The following is a 26,109-nucleotide window of genomic DNA, read 5'->3' on the forward strand; positions in this document are numbered from 1 at the left end:
AGAGCGCTTGACAAGCAATGCAGGATGCCATACCATGTCGAATGTCCGAGATATGTCCATGTCGACATTTCTAATTTCTTATTTGAGATCGAGGGCATACAAAGTAATCCAACTATTGCTGAAAGAGGAGCAGAAACATGTCCAGAGCTGTGACTGGAACGGAATTCAAATTGATGGTCAGAGATCAGACTTTGAAAATGGGAAATACTTGACATCATAAGCAATACAACAACAACAGGCATTTTAAGGCCATTTTCCCTGCTAGAGCGGGGGCTAGCCTTGCGGTCCACATGACAATCTTCTCCATTTTGCCCTATTTTCTGCATCGCCCCTTGTTAACCTCCTTGCCTGCAATTATTCTTCCACCATCTTTAGTCAGGTCTTTCTCGGTCTTCCCCATCCTCTACTTCCTTCTACATTCATTTCCATCACTCTTCTCAACCAGTCACTTTCATCCTTCCTCAACACATGACCAAACCATCTCAACCTGTTCCTCTTCACAGCATCCATCACATGCTCTATTCCCATCATCTTTCGCAATTCATCATTTGTCTTCCTCTCTCTCAACGATACTCCACACATCCACCGAACCATTCGCATGTCCACCCTTTCCAGCCTTGGTTGCTGCTCTACGTTCATTACCCATGTCTCGCTCCCATAAATAATAACACTTCTCAAACATGCAGCATACACCTTTCCCTTCATCTTCAACGACACTCCCCTCCTCGTCAGCATGCCACTCAGTTCCCGAAACTTCTTCCATGCACATCTCACTAGCAACCGTTGCTGAGTCTGATCCACCTTCTCCATTCAGCATGTCTCCTAGGTATGTGGACCAAACCTGCCAACCAAAACACATGCAACCTGCCAGCCAAATTTCGTCCGGATCCATCCATAACTTTTTGAGATATCATGTTATATATCATTTTTAGCCCTGTTACTCAATGGTGGTGAAGAATCACTTAAAAAATTATCGAATATGGATTCGGATCTTCACCAAAATCGAACCTATTCTTTCTTGTCACAAAATTTCTTCTCACAAAATTTGGCTGGCAGGTTGCGTCTCCATTATTACATCATAAGTAATAATGGAACGAAAAAACAAATTAATGAACACACACGAACGAACGAATGACCAACCAAATGCACAAATAGTCAATGAACCACCTTTAGAGGCCATTTTTCCCGACAGAGCAGGGGTTGGCCTTTTTTGAGGACCGTGGTCCCCTTTTTGAAGCAATGTTTTGCAGCCGGATGCCCTTCCTGCCGCCAACCCTGTTAGTCGCCTCTTGCGACACACAAGGAATTACCAGTGAACTGGTACTCAATTTCCCGACCACGGAAGGATGACAGCTGAGTCAACCCCCCTGGCATTAACTCAGCGATCGACCGGGATTCAAACCCAGGATCCTAGGATCCCAAGCCAGCACAAACACAGTCATTGGCTTTAAGAAAACTGTGGGACTGAGGCAATCGGCCAAGTGTAGGTTTTGCAATGTTGAAACAGAAAGCATGAGTCACCTCCTATTGAGATGTAAAAAAGCTCATGTCAGAACAGCTGTATACCCAAAGGGACAACAAAGTATTGTATGTAAAGTGATCTACTGGCATATCTGCAAATATTCCAATATCTCAGTTTCAGAAAACACGTAGAAACACGAACAAAATCAATCATTGAAAACAAGGACGTAATGTTCACGTTGATCCCATCGAGCTTGAAACATATAAAACAAAGCACTGCAACCGGATATAGAACTTCAATAGAAAAAAAGAAAAGAAGGCATTGCTAATTGAGATGTAAGTACCCACTGATTTTGGCCTAAACAACACAGAAAAAAGAAAGTGACCAAATACCAAGACCTCAAAAATGAAGTGAAAAGAGCCTGGAAGCTTAAGAGCTCTGAAATTGTACCAGTGACAGTTGGAGTGACGGGAATGACGAGGAATCTTAAAGGCTCTTTAAAACCATCCCTGGGAATATTACTACAAATGAACTTCAGTTGGAAGCTGTTCGAGGCTCAGTGAAGATCCTAAAACGAACCCTCAGAGGAAAACTTTGGGAACAAGAAAACTTCACAGCTTATTCCTGGAATCATGACCCCTTACTGAAACAGAGGTGGATACTTTGAGCCCTGGGAGGACTCTGTTCCACATTCTGAAACCCACGTATGGAGATAATAATTGAACACACACACACACACACACACACACACACACACACACACCACACACACACACACAGTTGAATGAGCGATGTTAATATTTTTGATTCAATTTTGAATGTATTTTTAATTATTTTAATCTCCTATCCTTTTTGTTTTCCCTTCAATCCCCATTGTCTTGTCTATATTTTCTCGTCTCGTATTTTAATTTTTCTATAAACAGGAATGTTGCGGCACAGACTGTTGCTCGGCTCAAGCGCTTACCCTCTGCTGTTGCAACCATGGATGGCCGGGATGCACACACTGAAACTCGTGAGCGGTCTGCTTCACTTGAACTGTTGCTGCGTTTTCAACGCCTTCTCTTCAGTCGTTTTTTTCCAAAAGCAGAAACTCCACCAGGGTCTTCTACTGGTAAATCTCTGACTTTCACCACTGACTTTGAAAAAGTACTCGTCTTTATTACTCCATCAGAGATGCAAAGTCTGTATTCACTTCCCTTCCGGTTCTGTCGGCGAGGTTGTGTTTTTCCAAGCTCTCCACGCTATCAAAGTAAAGTATTTTTCCCCGTTTGTATTTTTGTCAAAACTGTATTTTTTTTTTACTGTGTACGTGTCTACTGTGTGTTTATAGTAAGATATTGGTTGTAAATCGTGCATACCTGTGTATAATCGCCGGCTGTTCCTGCCGCGTTTTCAGGCCTGGTCCCTCGAGGCCTTCCTATTTCCTCGGTGGCTGTTTGTCCATTTACTTTCGTTCTCTCACTGTATTGCTTTTTTCCTTGTCTTTCTTTTCACCACATACTTCCCCCGAACTTCTTACCCCTTTGTTTAAAGTTTATTCAAAAAAAAAAAAAAACTCAAAAATAAATAAATCTTAATTTCCCTCTCTCCTCGTGGCTTCTCCTCCCCCGACCACATGGTTTGCCCCACCTGTTTTCTCTCCTTCCTTCATATCTCAATCCTCTCCAGTCGTTACCTTTCCAATTCTAGTTTTCACCATACTACTTCAACTTTTTTCCTTCTCTGATCCACTTTCACCTAACTTTCAAAAATCTATATATACGTATGTAGTAACGAAGAATTTAAAAAGTATGCCCCTCCTCCCGTGCAAACACATTTGCTTATACACCTCCTTGTTCCTTCGTTCTCTACTCACCTGGCTGTCAATCTCCTATTCTTCTGTTCCTGCTTCTGAACCTGTTCTGGAATCCTTAAGCCCCCTTAGGAACTTCTCATGCCCTAATTTAGGGAATTTCCCCAGATAGTTTTCACGGTTTCGTTTTCAAAATGTTTAAACTTTCCCCTGAAGTGTTGTATCTGTTGTATTCTGTTGTATATTATAACACACTTTTCTTCTTCTTCGTTAAAAGGTTGTCTTTGATTTGCTCACCAAATCTTTTCAATTAAAATAAAAAATTCAATCTCTTACAGTTCTTCATTTCTACATTCCCTAAACTCACCTGCATTCAACCCCTCCTCCAACGTCTTCAAACAGATCTCTGACTCGAAAATCACAAGAAACTCATTTTGCAATAAATGTTCGTGTTCCATTAATCGTGCAACACTTTCGAAAATCCCAACTCACCCCTCACATCCAAAACTTCCCCCTCCTCCTCCCATTCAAATCTCCCCCCTTGCCCCTCCCCTCCTAACCCCCCCTCATCCCTCCCCTCCCAAACTCTCCCCTCACCCCTCCCCTCCTGAACTCCCCCCTAACCCCTCCGCTTCAAATCTCCCCCCTCACCCCTCCCCTCCCAAACACCCCACTCACCTCCCAAACTCCCCATTTCTCTTCCCCTCCTAAATTTCACCCTTTCCACTCCCCTGCAAAACTCTCCCCTCCCCCCTCCCCTTCAAATCTCCCCACCCGCCATTTTCTCCAATTCTCCCCCCCCCCCCACCCCCTCCTCAAAGCGTCCTCCTCCCCGCTTCCTCTCCCTTCCATCTCTTACCTCCATCTCCTTCAACCTTCCTCGCTCAACCCCCCTCAAACAACACCTCACTGTGCCTCATCCAATCAACATCAAAACTTTTGTCCTCCTCATCTTTCCCTTCTTCCTAGCACTTCTGAAATCACCAACACACTATCAACAGCTCTCCCTACCTCCTCCTCTTCCTCATCTTGCCCGACCCCTCCCCTGTCCTGTATCCAGTGCTCCCCCTTCCTCTTTCTTAACGGTATGGACCTCAAACATCTGGGGCCTTTGCTCAAACCTGACTGATCTCTCCATACAGGTTGCTTCTGACAAACCAGACTTGATCTGCTTAACAGAAACTTTCCTCCTTCAAGATGTCTCTGATTCCTTAATATCTCTTCCTGGTTACTCCCTCCTCCGGTATAATAGACCTGAGCCTCGTCCTGGAGGTGGGGTTGCTATCTTTATATAAAAAAAACTCTTCCTCACTCTCCTTGCACTGCCCTCTCTCCACCCCACCCCCAGGAGTACCTCTGGCTACGGCCTCCCCTCCGCTCCCACTTTTTGTTCATATGTGTTCTGTATCGTCCACCAAACAGTGATGACTCCAACTACATCTCGCTGTCTGATAACATTGACCAACTTCTTTCTACTCATCCCAACTCTCTCTTCCTCATATGTGGTGATTTAAACTGTCATCATACCAGCTGGCTGAGTGTCGGTTCCTCTCACACCAGCCATGGCACCTTAGCAAAGGACTTCTGCGCAACTGGGGCTGACACAATCTGTCAATTTCCCGACCCGGATCTCAGTCAACGGAGCATCTTCTCTTCTCGACTTGGTTATGACAAACTTGCAAATGTCTGCTGCTCTTCGGCTCCAATCGGTTCATCTTATCATTTGCTTGTGAAAGTGAACATCTCTCTGGCCAATCCAGAGAGCTTCTCAGCGCCGATGAGTCTGGCATTTCACTCAGGCTGACTGGCATGGTTTTCAAGCAGCCATCAATCATCTGGACTGGTCTCCCATCTCTACTGCCTCTGACATCAACTCTTCCTGGGAATTCTTCCAAAGTAAACTGCTCTCTCATGCACAGATTTATCCCATCTCGTCTTCAGTTGTCATACCCTTCCTCCCGTCCATGGTACACTGAATCTTGTGGAGAGGCAGTTGCTCTGAAACAACTTGACTTCTCCTCATGGAAGGCAAATCCAATGGAAGGCAATCTCCGTTCCTTTCACAAAGCTTGGAACCAGTGTGTGTCTAACCTCAGGAGAGCTAGGAAACAATATCTCTCCACTCTCAAGACTGAACTCTCAAACCTGTCTCACTCTTCCAAATCCTGGTGGCGCCTGGTCAAATCTGTTTCTGGTGTTTGTTCCCCCTCCATCCTCTCCCTTACCTCAAATATCGACACAGCTGACTGCACGTGAAAAAGCTGAATGCCTCAACTCTGTGTTTGCCTCAAAATCTTGTGTCCCAAACCCGTCTTTCTTTGTACCCACCTTACCCAGTCATACCCAGCTGCTCCTGGACTCCTTCTCCACTGACAAGGTGGAGAAGTTTCTGTCAAACCTCGACTCTGATTCTGCAACTGGACCAGACGGCATCAGCCAATGGGTCCTAAAATCCTGCTCTGCCACTCTCTCTCTCACCCTCTCTCTGTTCTCTTCTCCCTCTCCTTTGCTCAAGGTCATCTGCCATCAGGTTGGAAATCAGCCAACATCACCGCTTTACACAAAAAAGGTGTAAAAACAGATCGTTGCAACTGCAGACCAATCAGCCTGCTCCCAATTATCAGCAAAGTCATGGAATCCATCATTGCTTCGGATATCAAATCCTTCCTCTTCTCCAATGGCTTGATCTCTGACCATCAATTTGGTTTCAGACCAGGTCATTCGACTCTGGATATGCTGCTTCTGCTGTCTCAACAATGGACGGAGGTCCTCAATGCCAAACAGGAAATCAGAGCTGTCTCCCTTGACACATCACGTGCCTTCGATACGGTCTGGCGCCCCGCTCTGCTCACCAAACTCTCCTCCTATGGTATCCATGGAAATCTCCACGCATGGATCGCGGACTTCCTCTCTGGTCGCAGCCAACGTGTGGCCCTGAATGGATTTCTCTCATCTCCCCTTCCTGTTCAGGCTGGTGTTCCCCAAGGCAGTGTTCTGGGCCCTGTGCTTTTTCTGGTCTTCATCAATAATCTCTCCGATTCTCTGGAAAATGCCCCCTATCTCTTTGCTGATGACTCCACTCTCTGCCGCTCCATACCTCTTCCCTCAGCTCGGCAGGCAGCAGCCTCCTCACTCTCTGCAGACCTGGTCAAAATCACAGACTTGTCAAACAATTGGAACATGTCTTTCAATCCTGGCAAATCTCACACTTTTACTATGTCTCTCCGAAAAGACTGTCTGGACAACCCTCCCATCTCCTTTCTCAAGAATCCTCTCGAAGAAGTTCTGTCACTCAAGCTTTTGGGTCTCACTATCTCCCATGATCTTTCCTGGGAAAACCACATTTCCAAGCTGGCCTCCAAAGCCAGTCGCCGACTGGGCATCCTCCATTGTGCGAAGTCCTTCCTTGGCACACCTGAGCTCCTACCACATTCAAGGCTTTCATCTGCAGCTCATTGGAATACTGCTCTCCCCTCTGGGGTGGTGCTCCTTCCTCACACCTAGCTCGGCTTCACGCTGTTGAAACCAAAGCTTTCAGAATTGTTGGAATCTCCTGCGATGAAGCTGACTCTGAGGGCCTTTCACTCACTCACTGCACTCACTGCATTCTGTCTTCCACCAACTCCTCTCTGGTCTAGCTCCCCCAGCTCTGTCTATGCTCTGTTCCCTAAATATTCCTTCAGGTCGCACAAGATCTGCCAGCAACCCTCTTCTGGTGAAACTGCCAAAATCTAGATGCTCTGCTCACCTTCCCTCTTTCATTCCTCTTTTCTCCTGCCTCTGGAACAAACTCCCTCACTCTCTTCAATCCCACTCCTCCCTCCAGGTCTTTAAAACAGCGGTTCACCACCATCTCTTATCTTCCTCCATCCAAAACCTTGATATTTTCTATCCCCGTTAATTTACCCCAGATCGACTTTTTTGAAATACCGACTTCTTTCCTGGAAATCCTAGAACTGTCCATGTGTTTTATACCTCTCCCCCCCCCCCCCCCCTTCCCATGCCTCCACCCCCTAGCCCTCTCCCTCCCCCAGATCTCCCGATGTCCCTGTTCTCCACTGTTGTACTTGTGTGCTTCCGTCTTTCTCCCCATCTTGTCTCCCGCTCCCTTCATTGTCTGTTTTATGTCTGTTTATGTTTTTTTTATGATTAATGTTGGCTCTCACACGAGCCTCGATCTTGTACACAAAAAAAAAATAAAAAAATGTGCTGTGTATATATATATCTATGTACATATAGAAATAGATATATTTACACAGGGTGCTTCAAAAAAATGTTTACACTTACATGGGACTATCGTTTTTAATGGAAAAGACTGGATAATACACTGTAACATGATAGCAAATGTGCAGTCACATGAAAAAGTAAGTACACCCCATGTAAAGTTTTGACTTTTTCAACATATTTCAACATACAGCTATTTGATCTTCATTTCAACAATATTGAAAGATAAAGGTGATATAATATAACAAATATCATGAAACATTTACATTTTGTAGTCCATTGTATAATTTAAAGAAACATAAATGCAAATTTCGCACATGGAAAATGTAAGTACACCCGACATTTATCACTACTTCAAATACCTAAAATTAGAATCAGGTGCACCAGCTCTGGTGCAAATGATTGGAACATCGTTAGAGAGGATCTTGGAGGAACCTGTCTTATTTAAACCTCAGACATTTAGTTTGGTTTGCTCTTTGTTGTTGAATTGTGCGGTGTCACCATGCCTCGATCAAAAGAGCTCTCTGAGGCCTTCAGAAAGAAGGTGATAGATGCCTACGAGTCTGGGAAGGGATTTAAAAAGATCTCCAAACAATTTGAAATCAATCATTCGACTGTCCGGAAGATCATCTACAAGTGGAGAAGATACCAAACAACTGCCAACTCGTTCAGGCCAGGCCGCCCCAGCAAGTTCAGCCCGAGAGCAGACTGCAAGATGCTGAAAGAAGTCTCTAAGAACCCCCAGTATGTCATCACGGGACTGACAGATAGCTCTTGCCACTGTTGATGTCAAAGTGCACGAGTCTACCATTAGAAAGAGGCTGCACAAATTTGATTTGCATGGGAGGTATGCCAGGAGGAAACCTTTGTTGTCCAGAAAGAACATCAGGGCAAGACTAAAGTTTGCCAATGAACACCAAGGCAAAGACCAGCACTTCTGGAACAATGTGCTCTGAACAGATGAGTCAAAGGTCGAGCTATTTGGCCACAGTACCAGAAGACATGTTTGGCGAAAGCCAAAGACAGAATTTGACCACAAGAACCTGATACCAACTGTAAAGCATGGTGGTGGAAATATTATGGTTTGAGCTATTTGATCTTCATTTTAACAATATTGATAGATAAAGGTGATATAATATAACAAATATCAAGTAAAAATTTGCATTTTGTCATCCATTGTATAATTTCAAAAAACATAAATGCAAATTTCGCATGTGGAAAAAGTAAGTACACCCTTGGCTTTAATAGGTGGTATTGCCCCCTTTGGCAGAAACAACCTCAAGTAGGCGTTTCTTATAACTGTCTACCCGTCTCTGACATCGACTGGGAGAAATTTTTGCCCACTCCTCCATGCAGAATTATTTCAGCTGTGCGATGCTTGAGGGGTTTCTTGCATGCACAGCTCGTTTCAAATCCCCCCACAACATCTCGATGGGATTTAGATCCGGGCTTTGTCTTGGCCATTCCAGAAGCCTCCATTTCTTTCTTTTCAGCCATTCCTTAGTGGATTTACTGGTATGTTTAGGGTCATTGTCATGTTGCAAGGTCCACCTTCGGTTGAGCTTCAACTTTCCGACAGATGGCCTCACATTATCCTCAAGCACCCTCTGGTACAATGAAGAATTCATAGTGGATTCTATGATGGTGAACTGCCCAGGCCCTGATACAGCAAAGCTGCCCCAAACCATAATATTTCCACCACCATGCTTTACAGTTGGTATCAGTTCTTGTGGTCAAATGCTGTCTTTGGTTTTTGTAAAACATGTCTTCTGGTACTGTGGCCAAATAGCTCTACCTTTGACTCATCTGTTCAGAGCACATTGTTCCAGAAGTGCTGGTCTTTGCCTAGGTGTTCATTGGCAAACTTTAGTCTTGCCCTGATGTTCTTTCTGGACAGCGAAGGTTTCCTCCTGGCACACCTCCCATGTAGATCAAATTTGTGCAGCCTCTTTCTAATGGTAGACTCGTGCACTTTGACATCAACAGTGGCAAGAGCTACCTGTAAGTCCCGTGACTACATTCTGGGGTTCTTCGAGACTTCTTTCAGCATCTTGCGGTCTGCTCTCAGGCTGAACTTGCTGGGGCGGCCTGGCCTGAACAAGTTGGTAGTTGTTTGGAATCTTCTCCACTTGTAGATGATCTTCCGGACAGTCGAATGATGGATTTCAAATTGTTTGGAGATCTTTTTAAATCCCTTCGCAGGCTCGTAGGCATCTATAACCTTCTTTCTGAAGGCCTCAGAGAGTTCTTTTGATTTAGGCATGGTGACACCGCACACTTCAACAACAAAGAGCAAACCAAAGTAAATGTCTGAGGTTTAAATAAGACAGGTTCCTCCAAGATCCTCTCTAACGATGTTCTAATCATTTGCACCTGAGCTGGTGCACCTCATTCTAATTTTAGGTATTTGAAGTAGTGATAAATGTAGGGGTGTACTTACTTTTTCCACATGCAAAATTTGCATTTATGTTTATTTAAATTATACAATGGACGACAAAATGTAAATGTTTCATATTTGTTATATTATATCACCTTTATCTATCAATATTGTTGAAATGAAGATCAAGTTGACTTCCGTTTCCGGTCTTGCTGGCGAGGGTTCGTTTATTCGCAGCTCTACACGCTCTCCATCGAAATCGAAGTTAAGTAATTGTTCCCATTTGTATTTTCGTTATAACTGTATTTATTTTATGGTGTATGTACGTATATTGTCCCGACGAAGATTTTCGGTGCAAATCTTTCATACCTGTATTGAAAATCGTGTTAATTCGTGTCGTGTCTTGAGGCCTTGTACAGTGTACACTGTACAACCTTGAGGCTTTGTTTTTCTCTCAGCGGTCCGTCGTTTGTGATCCAATAACTTTCGTTCTCTGTTTTCCCAGTCTTTTCACCCCATAGCCTACTTCCTTATGTAAATCTCAACTCAAAAAAACAAAAAAAAAAGACATTACTTTCTCTGTGCTCATTCGTTTATTCATTCTTATTCGTTCGTTCGTTCTTCGACCACGTGTTTCTCCCCCATTTCCCCAGATAGATTGTCAAATTTCAACTCGTTATTTTATCGTCCATGCGATATTGTTTGATTATAGTTAGTTTTGGTTTGAATTTCCTGTAACTCGTAATTAATTAATCGTGTTCTGCTCCTTGTGTGTGGCCTTGTAGTTGTACCCCCGTCGGTTTTTTGTTAACTTAAGCGTGTTTTGCTTGGCTCTTAGTTTTTTGCCTTCTACCCCGAACATAATACTCTGTCTAACGTTCTAAATCCCCACCCCCCCCCCCCAAAAAACAAACAAACAAAAAAAAACCAAAAAAAAAAAAAACCAAAAACATTTATTTTCCTTTCTCCACGTGTACTGCTGTCTCATCCTGTATTTTCTGTCCAGGTGTGCTGTTCGCCCCGCCCCCATTATCTCCTTGCCATCCACCGTTTGCCCTGTTCACGTGACTCGTGGTGGTCCCTCTTGGCTCTCCCCCCGTTGGTATTTTGTGCATAGAAGATTGTTCACAGTTCTGTTTAAATATTATTTAAATATGTTTAACCTTTCCCCTTCTGTGTTTTATTCAGTGGTATATTACAACACGCTGTTTTTCTTCCTATTTAAAAGGCTTTTCTCAATTTCCTCTCCAACTCATTCCACTTCAAAAAAAAGAAATTCAATATCTTATACGTCTCCCTCACTACATGGTCTAAATTCACATTCATTCCATCCCTCCTCCATCGTTCTGAATCGGATTGCTAACTTGAAAATCACAACAAACCCAATTTGTTATCAATGTTCGTCTTTCATTAATCATCCACTTTCTAAACTCCCCCCTTGCCCCTCCACTCCTGAACTCCCCCCTTGCCCTTCCCCTCCTAAACTCCCCCCTTGCCCCTCCCCTCCAAATCCCCCCCTTGCCCCTCCACTCCTGAACTCCCCCCTTGCCCTTCCCCTCCTAAACTCCCCCCTTGCCCCTCCCCTCCAAATCCCCCCCCTTGCCCCTACACTCCTAAACTCCCCCCTTGCCCCTCCACTTCTAAACTTCCCCCTTGCCCCTTCCCTTCAAAACTCCCCCCTTGCGCCTCCCCTCCTAAACTCCCCCCTCACTCCTCCCCTTCAAAACTCCCCCCCAACCCCTCCCATTCAATTCTCCCCCCATACCATTCCTCTCCAATTCTCCCTCCTCCCCCCTCCTCCTCCAAGCTGCCTCCTCCCCACTTCGTCTCCCTTCTATCTCATACCTCCACCCCCCCAAACCTTCTACTTTCCTCTGCCCCTCCTCAAACAACCCCTCACTGTGCCTCATCCCTTCACCATCAAACCTTTCATCCTCCTCATCCTTCCCTTTCTTGGAACTCTTCTGCAATATCTGACACACTATCAACTGCTCTCCCTACCTCCCCCTCTCATCCTTCATCTTACCCTACTCCTCCCCTCCCCTGTCCTGTACCTGATGCTCCCCCTCTCTCTTCATTAACGGTATGGACCTCAAACATCCGGGGCCTTCGCTCAAACCTGACTGATCTCTCCATACAGGTTGCTTCTGACAATCCAGACTTGATCTGCTTAACAGAGACTTTCCTCCCTCAAGATGTCTCTGATTCCTTAATATCTCTTCCTGGTTACTCCCTCCTCCGGTATGATAGACCTGAGCCTCGGCCTGGTGGTGGGGTGGCTATCTTTATCAAAAACTCTCTTCCTCATTCTCCTTGCACTGCCCTCTTTCCTCCTCACCCCCAGGAGTACCTCTGGCTACGGCTTCCTCTCCGCTCCCACCTTTTGTTCATATGTGTTCTGTACCGTCCCCCAAACAGTGATGACTCCATCTACATTTCACTGTCTGACAACATGGACCAACTTCTATCCACTCATCCCAACTCTCTCTTCCTCATATGTGGTGACTTCAACTGTCATCATGCCACCTGGTTGGGTGTGGGTTCCTCTCTCACCAGTCATGGCACCTCAGCAAAGGACTTCTGTGACTCACTGGGATTGACACAATCTGTCAATTTCCCGACCCGGATCTCAGCCAATGGAGTATCTTCTCTTCTAGACTTGGTTATGACAAACTTCCCTGCTAATGTCTGCTGCTCTTCTTCTGCTCCAATCGGTTCTTCTGATCATGTGCTTGTCAAAGTGGACATCTCTCTGGCCATTCTCAGAGAGCCTCCTCAGCGTCGACGAGTCTGGCATTTCACTCAGGCCGACTGGGACGGTCTTCAAGCAGCCATCAATCGTCTGGATTGGTCTCCCATCTCCACTGCCTCTGACATAAATTCTTCCTGGGAATTCTTCCAAAGCAAACTGATCTCTCTCATGCACAGATTTATCCCATCTCGCCTTCAGTTGTCTTACCCTTCCTCCCGTCCATGGTACACTGAATCTTGTGGTGAGGCAGTTGCCCTGAAACAACTTGCCTTTGCCTCTTGGAAGGCTAATCCAACTGAAGGCAATCTCAGTTCCTTCCACCAAGCTCGGAACAAGTGTGTGTCTATCCTCAGGAGTGCCAGGAAGCACTATCTCTCCTCACTCAAGAATGAACTCTCAAACCTGTCTCCTTCCTCCAAATCCTGGTGGCGTCTGGTCAAATCCGTTTCTGGTGTTTGTTCCCCCTCCATCCCCTCCCTTACCTCAAATGGCCACACAGTTGACATCGCACGTGACAAAGCCGAATGCCTCAACTCTGTGTTTGCCTCAAAATCCTTAGTCCCAAACCCATCTCTCTCTGTTCCCACCTTTCCCAGTCGAACCCAACTGCTCCTGAACTCTGTGTCCTTCTCTCCTGACAAGCTGGAGGAGTTTTTGTCAAACCTCGACTCTGATTCTGCAACTGGACCAGACGGCATCAGCCCACGGGTCCTAAAATCCTGCTCTGCCGCTCTATCTCACCCTCTCTCTGTTCTTTTCACCCTATGTTTTGCTCAAGGTCATCTGCCAGCATCCTGGAAATCAGCTAACATTACCGCTTTACACAAAAAGGTGCAAAAACAGATCCTTGCAACTACAGACCAATCAGCCTGCTCCCAATTATCAGCAAAGTCATGGAATCCATCATTGCTTCGGATATGAAATCTTTCCTCTTCTCCAATGGCTTGATCTCTGATCATCAATTTGGTTTCAGACCAGGTCACTCTACTCTGGACATGCTGCTTCTGCTGTCTCAACAATGGATGGAGGTCCTCAATGCCACACAGGAAATCAGAGCTGTCTCCCTTGACATATCACGTGCCTTCGATACGGTCTGGCACCCAGCTCTGCTCACCAAACTCTCCTCCTATGGTATCCATGGAAATCTCCATGCATGGCTTTTCGGACTTCCTCTCTGGTCGTAGTCAACGTGTGGCCCTGAATGGATTTCTCTCATCTCCCCTTCCTGTTCAGGCTGGAGTTCCCCAAGGCAGTGTGCTGGGCCCTGTGCTTTTTCTGGTCTTTATCAATGATCTCTCCGACTCTCTGGAAAATCCTCTATCTCTTTGCTGATGACTCCACCCTCTGCCGCTCCATTCCTCTTCCCTCAGATCGGCAGTCTGCAGCCTCCTCACTCTCTGAAGACCTGGATAAAATCACAGACTGGTCAAACAAGTGGAACATGTCTTTCAATCCTGACAAATCTCACTCTCTTACTATGTCTCTCCGAAAAGATCGACTGGACAACCCTCCCATCTACTTTCTCAACAATCCTCTCCAAGAAGTTCGGTCGCTCAAGCTTTTGGGTCTCACTATCTGCCATGATCTTTCTTGGGAAAACCACATTTCCAAGCTGGCCTCCAAAGCCAGTCGCCAACTGGGCATCCTCCGTCGTGCGAAGTCCTTCCTCGGCACACCTGAACTCCTCACCACATACAAGGCTTTCATCCGCAGCTCAATGGAATACTGTTCTCCCCTATGGGCTGGTGCTCCTGCCTCACACCTGGCTCGGCTTCACGCTGTTGAATCCAAAGCTTTCAAAATCATTGGAATCTCCCGCGATGAAGCTATCTCTGAGGGCCTTTCACTCACTCACCGCAGGCAGGTAGGTGGTCTTTCTGTCTTCTACCGACTCCTCTCCGGCCTTGCTCCCCCAGCTCTCTCTGTGCTCTGTCCCCCAAATATTCCTACAGGTCGCACAAGATCTGCCAGCAACCCTCTGATGGTTAAACTGCCAAAATCTCGGCTCTCTGCTCACCTTCACTCTTTCATTCCTCTTTTCTCCCGCCTCTGGAACAAACTCCCACACTCCCTTCAATCCCACTCCTCCCTCCAGGTCTTTAAAACAGCTGTTCACCACCATCTCTTATCTTCCCCCATCCAAAACCTTGATCTTTTCTACCCCCACTAATTCACCCCAGATCCACCTTGTTTGAAATTCCAACTTCTTTCCTGGAAGTCCTGGCAGTGTCCATATGTTTATACCTCTCCCACCCCCCCCCCCCCCCTTCACATGCCTCCCCCCCAAAGCCCTCTCCCTCCCACAGATCTCTCGATGTCTCCATGTCTCTCGGTCCCTGCTCTCAAATGTTGTGTTTGTGTCCTTCCCCCTCTCTCCCCATCTTGTCTACCGCTCCCGATGTTATTTGTTTTATGTGTCTGTTTGTCTTTCTGTGTGATTAATGTTCGCTCTTTCACGAGCCTCGATCTTGTATACAAAAAAAACAAAAAAAAAACAATAAAAATAAAATAAAATAGCTGTATGTTGAAATATGTTGAAAAAGTCAAAACTTTACATGGGGTGTACTTACTTTTTCACGTGACTGTATATAAATATAATACATACATAAATTGATTGAATGATAATGATATAATAATACATTTATAACGATATATACATAAATATAAGATAAACGTTTATATTTATAAGATTTCCTGAATCCTATTATCATGTATTTCAACGTTGTACAGATGAATTAATCATTGGGAATACATAATAACACAACAATATCTATCTATACCTATGTCCCCTTATTTTACAAATTAATTTACCATTGCTTGGTTTGTAGCAACACATTGTTTCTGTAAGAGTCCACGATTTCTATCTTGTCGATGAGAAATAAAAAAAATTGGTCAGGGTGCCAGCGATAACTCGCCTTCCATCACCCCTGCTCAGAAAACACCGTAGAATAATTATTTGGCTTATAATTCTCCCACAATTCCTTGCTTTTGTTCAATGTTCTACCAGAACACTTAAAACAATCTATTTCCCCTAATTTAAATTCCCCATTTCCCCTCAATTTGCCAATACCCAGGGAAAGATTCTGGAAGAGTCAGTCATTATCAGACATCTTCTTGTGTTCCATCTAAATAATTTAAACAATTAAACAATCATCCTGTGAACACCCAACCTGTGAACACCCAACCTGTGAACAGTCACAATCTTTCAATTAAGGAGAAAATGAGTTTTTCGTTATAACTTTAAAACAATATATGCATCCAAAACTCATTATTTCCCAGCATGGGCTACAGATGTCTCTTGGCATCGTTAGTCCGACAAGCAAGAGTCAGTTGCAGATGTACCGGTGTGCCATGCCCGAAAATCACAGCTGGGCAACTGCACAAGTCGTAGACAAAGACGCATGTAAACCTTGTTCTTGTACTTGTAAATCGTTACCGCGATAACTTGTGAACCAGTAATGGGATTCTGACCAAATTTGGTACAGTTATGTAGAATGATGTAAAGATGAACTGATTAGATTTCGGGGTGAAGACCGTAATAGGTCGATATTTTGAGAACAGCTGAAGTGATCTACAGTGCATTCAGAAAGTATTCGGACCCCTTCACTTTTTTCACGTTTTGTTATGTTGCAGCCTTATGCTGAAATCGTTTAAATTCATTTTTTCCCTCATCAATCGACACTCAATACCTCATAATGAATCAGAGAAAGCAGGATTTTAGAAAGTTTTGCAAATTTATTGAAAAGAAAAAAACTGAAATATCACTTTGACATAAGTATTCATACCCTTTGCTATGACATTTGAAATTTAGCTCTGGTGCCTCCCATTTTTCTTGATCATCTTTGAGATGTTTCCACACCTTGATTGGAGTCCACCTGTGGTAAATTCAATTGCTTGGACATGATTTGGAAAGGCACACCTGTCTATATAAGGTCTCACAGCTGACAATGCATGTCAGAGCAAAAACCAAGCCATGAGGTCGAAGGAACTGCCTGCAGAGCTCAGAGACAGGATTGTGTCGAGGCACAGATCTGGGGAAGCCTACAAAAAAATTTCTGCTGCATTGAAGGTTCCCAAGAGGACAGTGGCCTCCATAATTCTTAAACGGAAGAAATTTGGAACAACCACGACTCTTCCTAGAGCTGGCTGCCCGGCCAAACTGAGCAATTGGGGGAGAAGGGCCTTGGTAAGAGAGGTGACCAAGAACCCGATGGTCACTCTGGCTGAGCTCCAGAGATCCTGTGTGGAGGTGGGAGAAACTACCAGAAGGACAACCATCACTGCAACACTCCACCGATCTGGGCTTTATGGCAGAGTGGCCAGACGGAAGCCTCTCTCAGTGAAAGATACATGAAAGCCCACTTGGAGTTTGCAAAAAAGCACCTAAAGGACTCTCAGACTGTGAGAAACAAGATTCTGTGGTCTGATGAAACCAAGATTGAACTGTTTGGCCTCAATTCTAAGCATCATTTCTGGAGGAAACCAGGCACCGCTCATCACCTGCCCAATACCATCCCAACGGTGAAGCATGGTGGTGGCAGCATCATGCTGTGGGGGTGTTTTTCAGCAGCAGGGACTGGGGGACTGGTCAGGGTTGAGGGAACAATGAACGGAGCAAAGTACAGAGATATACTTAATGAAAACCTGAAACGGAGCGCTCAGGAACTCAGACTGGGCCGAAGGTTCACCTTCCAACAGGACAATGACCCTAAACACACAGCCAAGATGACGCAGGAGTGGCTTAGGGATAACTCCGTGAAGGTCCTTGAGTGGCCGAGCCAGAGCCCTGACTTGAACCCAATCAAACATCTCTGGAGAGACCTGAAAATGGCTGTCCACCGACGGTCCCCATCCAACCTGACAGAGCTTGAGAGGATCTGCAGAGAAGAATGGCAGAAAATTCCCAAATCCAGGTGTGCAAAGCTTGTCGCGTCATACCCAAGAAGACTCGAGGCTGTAATTGCTGCCAAAGGTGCTTCAACTAAGTACTGAGTTAAGGGTCTGAATACTTATGTAAATGTGATATTTCAGTTTTTTATTTTTAATAAATTTGCAAAACTTTCTAAAATCCTGTTTTCTCTTTGTCATTTTGGGGTATTGAGTGTAGATTGATGAGGGAAAAAATGAATTTAAACGATTTCAGCATAAGGCTGCAACATAACAAAATGTGAAAAAAGTGAAGGGGTCTGAATACTTTCTAAATGCACTGTAATTCAAACTTGGTGCAGGTATGTATAATGATTTAAAGATTAACTGATTAGATTTTGGGGTCCTGAGGTCAAAGGCCAAATGTCAGAGGTCATGTCAGGTAGAAAAGGGGATAACTTGTGAACAGCTGAAGGGATTTTAATTAAAACTTGGTACACGTATGTATAATGATGTAAACATAAACTGATTAAATTTGGGGGGGGGGGGGGGGGGAAAGAGGTCATAGGTCAGAGGTCATGTCAGGTAAAAATGTGATAACTGGATAACAGGTGAATGGATTTAAATCAAACTTGGTACAAGTATTATAATGATGTAATAATGTGGGCGGAGGCATATCGGTCGACGTCGTGACATCGAAGAGTGTCGTTCTAGTTTATTTATGCATCGATATTGCACCATTATCTTGATGCAAGCCTGCTGTTCTTGTTGACCATGAAGAAGGCCTATTTGGCCGAAAGCTTATCACAAATAAAAGATGTTCTGCAGCTATGTCCGTAACTCATTTAATTTTTTCCGGTTATATATTTTATGAAAATGAGGCACCATACTCTTAGTGTGGACCTTTTGCTATTTCTCAAGGTTATATATATATATCCGTGTGATGTATTATCCTCATAAACAGGATAATAGGCCCCTTTGAATTCGTCGTTTTGTCATGGAATAATGTTGATGATTGCTTTTTGTTTTTAATCAAGAGGTCAATGTTGAACATGGAAATGCGATGTCAAAGGAGAGCTTTTTCATCTCCTTCCCAGAATACAGCAGCACGCCAAATTTGATCAAAATGTAATGGAATAAAAATTTGTTTGATCATGGCGAGAAATTACTCCAATGATTTGAATTTACTTGTTGATTTTTATTTTTTGTCAGGTTCGGAAGTTCAAGGGGCCAGTCTGCTGCTAAAGAAGTACATGGTCCTCCTTCGCAACCATGTAGCCAGTGTACTACCTGTGGCTTGCAGTGTGGCTCAGCTTGGCTGCCGCCATTTTTCTGAGGCTGTTCATGTGCTCGAAGCTGATCTTACTGGTGTGGCTTCCAGATAATACATTGGAATTACATTTTGTTAAGACAATACTGATGGAAGACCTTCAGGTTGAAAGGGAAAACTTGCATTGCATTTAAATTGCCAGATCAGGTAATGGAAGATAAACCAATCAAGTGCGAAATGTATTTATTGCTTTCAAAATGGGCAAAACATCATTTTTATTCCATAGCTCAAGGCTCAGCGAAGAGCTAGATGACAAAGAAGAAAGGCCAATACACAGGCTATATTGCAGAGAGAAATGTGCACGAGAGATGCATACAGACACGTTGTTGTTTCGTATGCAGTCTCTGGCTGCGGGTTTGCATCATTTTTCTGGTAGCGCATTTGTGCTGCTGATGCAGTGCCCCAATTACCAGCGAGCTGGTACTCGATTTGCCGACCTTGGAAGGATGACGGGCCGAGTCAACCCCCCCCCCGCTTGAGTTCAACAATCAACTGGGATTCAAACTCGGGATCCTAGGTTCCCACGCCAGCACCCTAACCGTTAAGAGAATATAAGCAACTCTAAAGGCGCCATACACCGGACTCGAGCACAGACGCAGAAGGGGATCAAAAACGGGAAGGGCTTTAGCTCTGCTGTGGTATGTCAAAGTAGGTGGCACTGAAGCAGCCACTAAGCAGGGAGATGGCGAAACAGGTGATGAGGCAAGATGATGAACAGATGAATAGGCAGCAGGCAGATGAAACGGGGAGCAGACTATGGATTAGGTTCATGAGCAGGACGACAAGCAGGCAACGAACAGAGAGCACTTCTTCTCCGGCTAGTCAAAATTTTCCGCTCTCCCTCTCTCCTTTCCAATCCCTCCTTTCCTTAGAGCCCATAGAACCCGAGAGACCCAGCCCCCTCCCCTCACTCTCCGGACAGACTGCCCTTCGTGGGGCAATCCAAGCCCCTCCCGTATGGGGCGAGAAAATTCCTCCCTTCACTTTCTAAGGCCATGCGGTGACCTGACAGGAGGTTTTCTGTATGATTACCTTAACTTTAAACCATAGCTATTTATTACTATGCACGTATGGTGCACATTTAAACAGGCAATTCTTAAGCTACATTTCCCTGCTTAATACATTGAGATTGGCTCACTACGCGAACATGGACCATACTACTCTATACATTTATAACTGTACTAGGGTAATCCCTATCCCTTCTACAAATGTAACAGTATTGACCGATACTATAAAATGACTTTATTGATTTCAGCAGTTTGTTTCCAATTAATTTATAAAAGGTGTTGATTCCCATTAATAAACACACATGACTGTTATCACTGATAATTTGATGAAGTTATCCGAAAGGAGGAATATCATTGGAATAATCCAAAATTTTTGCACAGTTATATATATATATATACCATGGTTCGGTGGATGTGTGGAGTATCGTTGAGAGAGAGGAAGACAAATGATGAATTGTGAAAGATGATGGGAATAGAGCCTGTGATGGATGCTGTGAAGAGAAACAGGTTGAGATGGTTTGGTCATGTGTTGAGGAAGGATGAAAGTGACTGGTTGAGAAGAGTGATGGAAATGAATCTAGAAGGAAGTAGAGGACGGGGAAGACCGAGAAAGACTTGGCTAAAGATGGTGGAAGAAGAAATGCGGGCAAGGGGGTTAACAAGGGGAGATGCAGAAAATACGGCAAAATGGAGAAGATTGTCATGGGGACCGCAAGGCTAACCCCCGCTCTAGCACGGAATGCCTGTTGCACGCCTTAAAATGCCTGTTGTTGTTTGTTGAACGGATAGCCAAACAAGCTGTTACTCCAAGTTATTCATCAGATGTGGTGGAGTTAATACACGTGGGGGGGGGGGGGGGGGGGTTTGGGGGGGGGGCAGGAGGATGCTGGAGGGCACTTACCTGCACGGAACCCACCGGCAGCCCTCGAACCTGCGGTAGATAAACTCAAATGAACCGGATTTAAAATGTACAAAAAGAAACAAGTTTATTAAACGGAATGCCGGTAATACAAAATAAGACGCGCAATAATCTATATTCCTAAACGGGACGTCCCCACAAACAGACTTGAAAACAGATGAAACGGAAGGATAACTGAAAGTAATTGTGTGTGTGTGCACTTAACTCGACTCGACCGGTGCGTGTCGTCTGAACTCTTCCAGGCCCCGGGCGTGCAGGCTCAACGCGGCTCTGGTTTTGGTGGGAACCGCCCGGTCCAGAACCGCCCGCCCGGTTCCCGCGTAGCAGGCCTCACTGTGCGTCCCGAACAGCAGGCGTGCAGCTTGCTCGTCCAGCCGGGCCTGTCCCCGTCGTCCCCGGTGGGAAGCTGCAGCCCTCGATCCGCGGCCCTGCCCTTTTCCTCGACACGTCCACCAGTGGTGTCTCCGAACACGGCCGGTCCAATCGCTTCATTGAGCCCGTGGTCCAAGCACGATTGTTCGCTTTATTGTCCAGAACGAGAGAGATAAATGCCGACTGCCGCGATCCAGACCAGACGCAGAGATAAGCGAATAAAAGAGAAGAAGTGAGAGCAAAATGTCCGCAAGCGCGTCTTTTTATCACCCATGCTCTCCCGTCATCGGCCGTGCTTCGCCAATCAGCGAGTCCCTTCTTACCAGTCCGCCTGTCAATCAAGAACCCTGACCAACCACAGCTCCACGGGGCGTGGCCTCGACCTGTCCGTCATGTGTGTGCCTCCCAAGTCGGGGTTGTCAGCTGTAGGGCTCAACGCATGACTTCCAGTAGGTTTTTATTAACGAGTGTTTAAATGTGGGATTCTATAGCCCTACGTGTCTATGGTGTGGTGCCAAAAGAGACAAAGGAATAGATACAGAGGTAACGACGTACAAGGAATATTTTATCCATAATCCCTGAACTAAGTAGCACAAGAGCCACCCTTCGTATGCCCACACGTGACACTTAATTCTGAACATACGACCTAACGGATCACTACTTGTTACTTGGTGGTTCTTCTTCTTCACGACAAGTCGGGGCATGCTAATTTATGCAAATGTACCTTGACTAAAGTATCCCTACCCCCCACAAACGTAACAATATATATATATATATATATATATATATATATATATAATTATATATATTTCTGAAAGTTACATGCTGTTTTTGAGCTCATGTTTACATGCTGGTCAGTTGAATGTTGTGTTGAAATGTAAACACCATGTTAGTGCTGCAAACAAATCTTGTTTTTGTTTTTTGATGTCTGTCCAGGAGTGCTGCTGCCGGAGTTGGTTTTAGGACAGTTACTGCTGTTGCTTCAAAATGGAGATGCTTCTCAAAATTGTGGTACTGTACCCCTGTTGGGTAGCCTTCTCGAAGTACTAGATTCCTTCAATCAACTGGCACCAGGCCAGGATTGTGAGGAGCAAGAAGAGCTCGCTTGGCCAGGAATTCTCGGTATTGTATTGATCAAGAAATATAACTTTGAATCCTAATCATTAAAAATGCTTGTGGAAAATAAATGTTACTGAATTGTTTCACAGCAATGAGAAGTACCTTGGGTACTTAAATTGGGGTTTGGGCTTGGGTTAAGGGTGGGTGGTGGGCTTTGGGTGGAGAATTTGTGGCGAAATTAAAAAAAAAATCTACTCTTTAAAACACAATTTCAGTTTGCGTGTTTTTGGGGTTGTGCAGATCTGTCCCCCTTCTTAAGAGTAGGTTTTAAAGGCCAATCTTTTAACTCGAATGTGTGTTCACCACAGTCTGTTTTTGAGGATGAAACAAACTCGAAGAACATTTTCCATAAAAGAGTAATTATGTTTCTATTGGAAATGTAGATGGTGGCTTGCAAATGAGCATCAAGGGTGGTGTGCAGAAGCGTTTTTTAAAATAACAATAAATATATGGCACAGGAAGGTGAAATTCGCTGCACATGATGTGCAACGCTCGCAGAGTAAAACGAGTGGTCATTTACATCCATATGTTGTCTCTTAAATAATGAAGATATAAGCACACCTGCCACTAGGTTGAGGCTTCAGAATTTGGCATGCTCATGAGGCTGCACCGTTGTATAAACTGATCCAACCTGTGATATTTTTACGGGCTTTTTACTTGTATTAAAATAAAATAATTGTCTTACCTTCTCATTGCTGTGCACATCTTTACTGGAGAAGACCCTATAATATATGGATAACAGCATTTGAAATGCATACTCATTGCAGCCTCGTGGTCAATGGGAGAAAGTCCAGCTCTCCGCCGACCAGTTACTCTCATCCGCAAACACCACCTAGACAATCACAACAAGGATGGAGGATCGTGGACAGTGGTGGATGGTCGAGTGTACGATGTAAAAGCATATCAGGCCTCCAGTGGTACATACCCACTTTCAGAAGAATTTGGTATGTTGTCTCAACCAACTCTTTATGAGATTACAATACATTTTGTTTTTGAGTTTGTCCAACACTTTTTGTTTGCTACCGTTATATGTCCATGCCTCTGACATCCATGCAATACACTGTCCGATTGTCTCTGTCTGCACATCTCTACAGTTTCTGGTGTTGATTGAAAGAAATAAGGAAATACTATTTTTGTCTGCAGTTATCCTCTGCTCATGGAGGAGCTTTTACAATATACCACATGATTAACAAGGATGTGTGTGGAGATGTCGGTATACTTTTGGAAGGCTTTTGCAATCACAAAGGTGAAATCAACATCTTATGAAGTATTTGAATTTGGCATCCTCGCATCAATTCAGTGTCTGTCTGTATGGTGTATGTAGAGCCTCGCAAAAAAAATGCCATAAAAGCAAACCGCTCCTTATCAAACGATGTTTGTAAGCCATGGCAATACAGTCGCAAGTGGTGTAATTGAGTTTTTATCACCGTGGACGTCTTTTTTGAAATTCAAATTCCAAATGCTAAGGACAATGTTAAGGTTATAAAATGAACGAGGTATTCTTCAACCGTTTTGTTGATGTGCTTGCTTGAGTGCTTAAGCCACATGGCTTCCATGGTGATATGGCGGCTCGGAACTCTGTGGGAACATCCCGGGAGTTTGGAAGGCACTTAGTCACAATCAATCTGAGCACATGGGATCCAGATTTGGGATCCCATGTGCTCAGATGGAAGCCACCAATTCGTGTTATTCCAGCAACATATTTCAAATTCAAAATGGTTGTACTTTTGAACACCTATATACAGGAAAAGCTATATGCCCTCCTGCTTTCCTATATACCCTTTTGAGTTTGAGAAAATTCCATGTCTTTTTTTTGTATACCGAGTCAAGGCTCATGTAAGAGCTAGCACTTAGAACGTATAATAAAGGGAGCGGGAGAAAAGAGGGGGAGAGAGCGAAGCATAACACCAGTAGAGAACAGGGGTATCAGGAGATATGTGGAAGAGAGAGGGCTGGGGCAGGGTACATGGGATAAACAAGATAGACACTGAAATCGGAATTTGGAGGAGGTGGATTTGGGGTGGATTAACGGGGGTAGAAAAGATCACCTGTGCCATGTCATGATCCAGTTTATTTCTGTAATTTTTTGCTTCTGCCTTTTTATTGCATTTCTGAGCTTAGTCTTCCATTTGGGTTCTGTCATATTCCATATCCTCCTAATAATTCACTGGAATACAGGGTGTTTTTTAAAAAGTGGACTATTTGAACGTGTTATTGTAGAAAAATTACAAAGGTAGCAAGTCCATTGATGAAAAGCATACACCATGCCATTTTCAATGGAGGCAATCTGGGGCTTGGTGACGATCCTGAAAAGAGCCCTTGGAAAAAAACTCTGAAAAAGTTGAACAGCTTGGTCCATGAACTGTGATCCCTTACCGAAGCGGAGATGGAAACTTTGATTCCTGGGTGGACTCCGTTCCGCCTGAAACCCACAAATGGAGATAACAACCAATGAGACACACACACACACACACACACACACACACACACACACACACACACACACACACACACACACACACACACACACACACACACACACACACACACCTTTTCAAATCTGTTAATTGGCCCCTCTTATTATTTTTAGTTTTTGTAAATGTAAATTGTAAATACCACTAATATTTTGCAGTTTGTGGAATATCTGCATGTTGTTCAGGTTTTACTGTGGAATTTTGTTTTTACAGTCAAATCCCCTAGTGACGACCCTGTGAATTCCCTGAAAGCAGCACTGAAATGTGACAACACCAAGGAAATAATGCACACCTTCTGTGTGGGGCAGTATCTGGAGGTACATACACTTTTTATTATTGCTTTCCTTTTTATGTCAAAGTTGAGTTGAAAAATACTTAATAAGGAGGAAGAAAGCTTTACTTGATTATAGTACTATAGATTTGGCCTATTTTCATCAATCAGTTGGAATCATAGACATGAATAAAATATGGATACTTATTTGCATTTATGGTGAAAATAGTTCAGCCATATAAAGTTGTAATATTTTAACAAGGGAAAGGTGCATTGAACATTTAATATGATAGATTAATAGAATCAGAGTGACCTTGCTATGTATTTTGTGTAAGATTTAATGTCTTCTTCTTTAGTGTTCCAAATTTTTCCCACCTTCTTGTGGGATTGGCTGGCAGGCAGATTTCTCTCCCTCTGGATCCCTCTCCCTCTGGATCCCTCTCCCTCTGGATCCCTCTCCCTCTGGATCCCTCTGGATCTGGTTGTCTCGGCTTGATGTTTGACCAACCTAAGTTTGGCATTTATCCACGGAGCCGGCAATAACTCACTTATTTTTCACGAAAGACTTTTATTTTTTGGGATGTTTAACGTCCTCCTGCAACCCCAATGCTTTTTCTCTGGGATTATGTGCAGGCGAAACACAGAGGCTCTCAGGTGTATTCATAAACAAAGGCAAATTTAGGTTCAGCTCAGTATGACAAACAAACAAAACTATGAATTCTCAATGCATCAACAACAGATCATCAACAACAACATCAACAATATATCTCCTCTTCCTGTTCAGGCTGGAGTTCCCCAAGGCAGTGTTCTGGGCCCTATGCTTTTTCTGGTCTTCATCAATGATCTCTCTGACTCTCTTGAAAATCCTCTCTATCTCTTTGCTGATGACTCCACTCTCTGCCACTCCATTCCTCATCCCTCAGATCGGCAGTCTGCAGCCTCCTCACTCTCTGCAGACCTGGACAAAATCACAGACTGGGCAAACAAGTGGAACATGTCTTTCAATCCTGACAAATTTCACACTCTTACGATGTCTCTCTGAAAAGACCGACTGGACAACCCTCCCATCTACTTTCTGAATAATCCTCTCCAAGAAGTTCTGTCACTCAAGCTTTTGGGTCTCACTATCTGCCATGATCTTTCC

The 26,109-nt window shown here is 44.3% G+C and overlaps 1 protein-coding gene across 4 annotated transcripts in view; it reads left to right on the forward strand.

Annotated features, from left to right (window-relative positions):
• HERC2 (HECT and RLD domain containing E3 ubiquitin protein ligase 2) overlaps positions 1–26,109 on the forward strand; it is a 425,948-nt gene that overhangs the window by 120,819 nt on the left and 279,020 nt on the right. For all 4 annotated transcript variants that reach the window (XM_078766738.1, XM_078766740.1, XM_068132745.2 and 1 more), the window contains exons 21-25: positions 2,386–2,573; positions 18,686–18,841; positions 22,038–22,223; positions 22,988–23,164; positions 24,908–25,011. In XM_078766738.1, coding sequence (XP_078622864.1) covers positions 2,386–2,573; positions 18,686–18,841; positions 22,038–22,223; positions 22,988–23,164; positions 24,908–25,011 — 811 coding nt within the window. The remainder of the gene's footprint in view (positions 1–2,385; positions 2,574–18,685; positions 18,842–22,037; positions 22,224–22,987; positions 23,165–24,907; positions 25,012–26,109) is intronic.

The sequence above is a fragment of the Myxine glutinosa genome, chromosome 12, assembly GCF_964187855.1.
Source record: "Myxine glutinosa chromosome 12, kmMyxGlut1.1, whole genome shotgun sequence".
Classification (NCBI taxonomy): Eukaryota; Metazoa; Chordata; class Myxini; order Myxiniformes; family Myxinidae; genus Myxine; species Myxine glutinosa.